The 1,346-nt window shown below is 47.2% G+C and overlaps 1 protein-coding gene across 1 annotated transcript; it reads left to right on the top strand.

Moving 5' to 3' along the window:
* Window positions 1-9: 9 nt before the first annotated feature.
* LOC128277190 (fatty acid synthase-like) lies at window positions 10-1,341 on the top strand (the record flags this gene model as incomplete). The annotated part of the gene is made up of 1 exon (XM_053015632.1): window positions 10-1,341. A coding segment is annotated over one exon (1,332 nt), but the record flags the coding sequence as incomplete, so codon positions are not given.
* Window positions 1,342-1,346: the final 5 nt, after the last annotated feature.

The raw sequence follows: 1,346 nt of genomic DNA, 5'->3' as shown, positions 1-1,346 counted from the left end.
AAGAACTGGCTTAACTACGACAATGGAATGCCCTACTACACGGTGGCGCTGAACCGCGATTTGAATCTGTTGCAATGTGGTGCGATTACGATCCAGGGACTCAATGCAAGCACCATCGCCCGCCGCCTTCCGCCCGGAGTGCCAGTTCTTGAGAGCTACAAGTTTGTTCCATTTTATCCTCAGCATACTCTTCAACCAGCCGATGCAGCATCTGTAATCATCCAAACTATTCTCGAAAATCAACCCACACTGCTCTTTACGGTCACGGAGGTGCACTCACCAACACGATCGCCGGTACTTTCACTTTTCGGAGATGCCATAGGAGACCTCCCGTTGATCAAAGCTCAACTCACTCTACTATCCAACAAAAAACCTGAGCCAATACCAAACGTCACCATCTCAGAGGACAAGCTCATGAAGCAACGAAACGTGCTGCTACTGATTTGCGAAAATCTGTTTGCAGATGACGAATTCATATCGGATGCCATCAACTGTCTTTCGGATCAGGGTTTCATCCTTCTGCGTGAAACTCCACAATACAAAATCAAAAATTGCCATCGCCGCTTGCAGCTAGTGAGCACGATAACGGTGGCAGGTGAAATACTCCTGCTACTGAAGCAGAAGCGATCAGCTCTGAACACTTCTGTCGATGCACACGTTATCAAAGTCTCCAGAAATGACCCGAACCACCATTGGTTGATGGAACTCAAACAACAGATCAAAACTAATCCAATAATTCTCTACGCTCAGGACGATGCTTGGTCTGGAATCATTGGTCTTGTTAACTGCATCCGCAAGGAACCCAATGTGCAAAACGTCTCCTGCTTTTTCATCGATGATCCTACGGCGCCTTCCTTCGATCCAACCGATGAATTCTACAAAGAACAAATTGACCTCGGGCTGGCCATCAACGTATATCGGAACGGACAATGGGGTTCTTATCGCCATTTCAAACTATCCGAGGACATCCAACCTCAACCAACGGCTGAACACTGTTTTGCAAACTGCGTCAAGCCTGGCGATCTCTCGTCCTTCTCATGGATGACCGGTCCGCTTAGCGAACGCAATTCAAAAATTCCTTTGATTAGAGTAGTGTATAGTTCACTTAACTTCAAAGATGTTATGCTTGCCACTGGACGCTTGACTCTAGATACATCTTTTACTAGCAGATTGGAGCAAGAGTGTGTGTTAGGATTCGAGTACTCTGGAGTCACCACGACGGGAAAGCGCGTCATGGGAATCATACCAGCAGGCTCAATGGCAACATTGATTGAAGCTGACCCTCTCTTCACTCTGGAAGTACCCGAAGAAATTACCTTAGAACAGGCTGCCACCATTCCGACAGT

Source organism: Anopheles cruzii, unplaced genomic scaffold (genome assembly GCF_943734635.1).
Source record: "Anopheles cruzii unplaced genomic scaffold, idAnoCruzAS_RS32_06 scaffold04511_ctg1, whole genome shotgun sequence".
Taxonomy (NCBI): Eukaryota; Metazoa; Arthropoda; class Insecta; order Diptera; family Culicidae; genus Anopheles; species Anopheles cruzii.
This window is presented reverse-complemented; position numbering and strand designations above follow the sequence as displayed.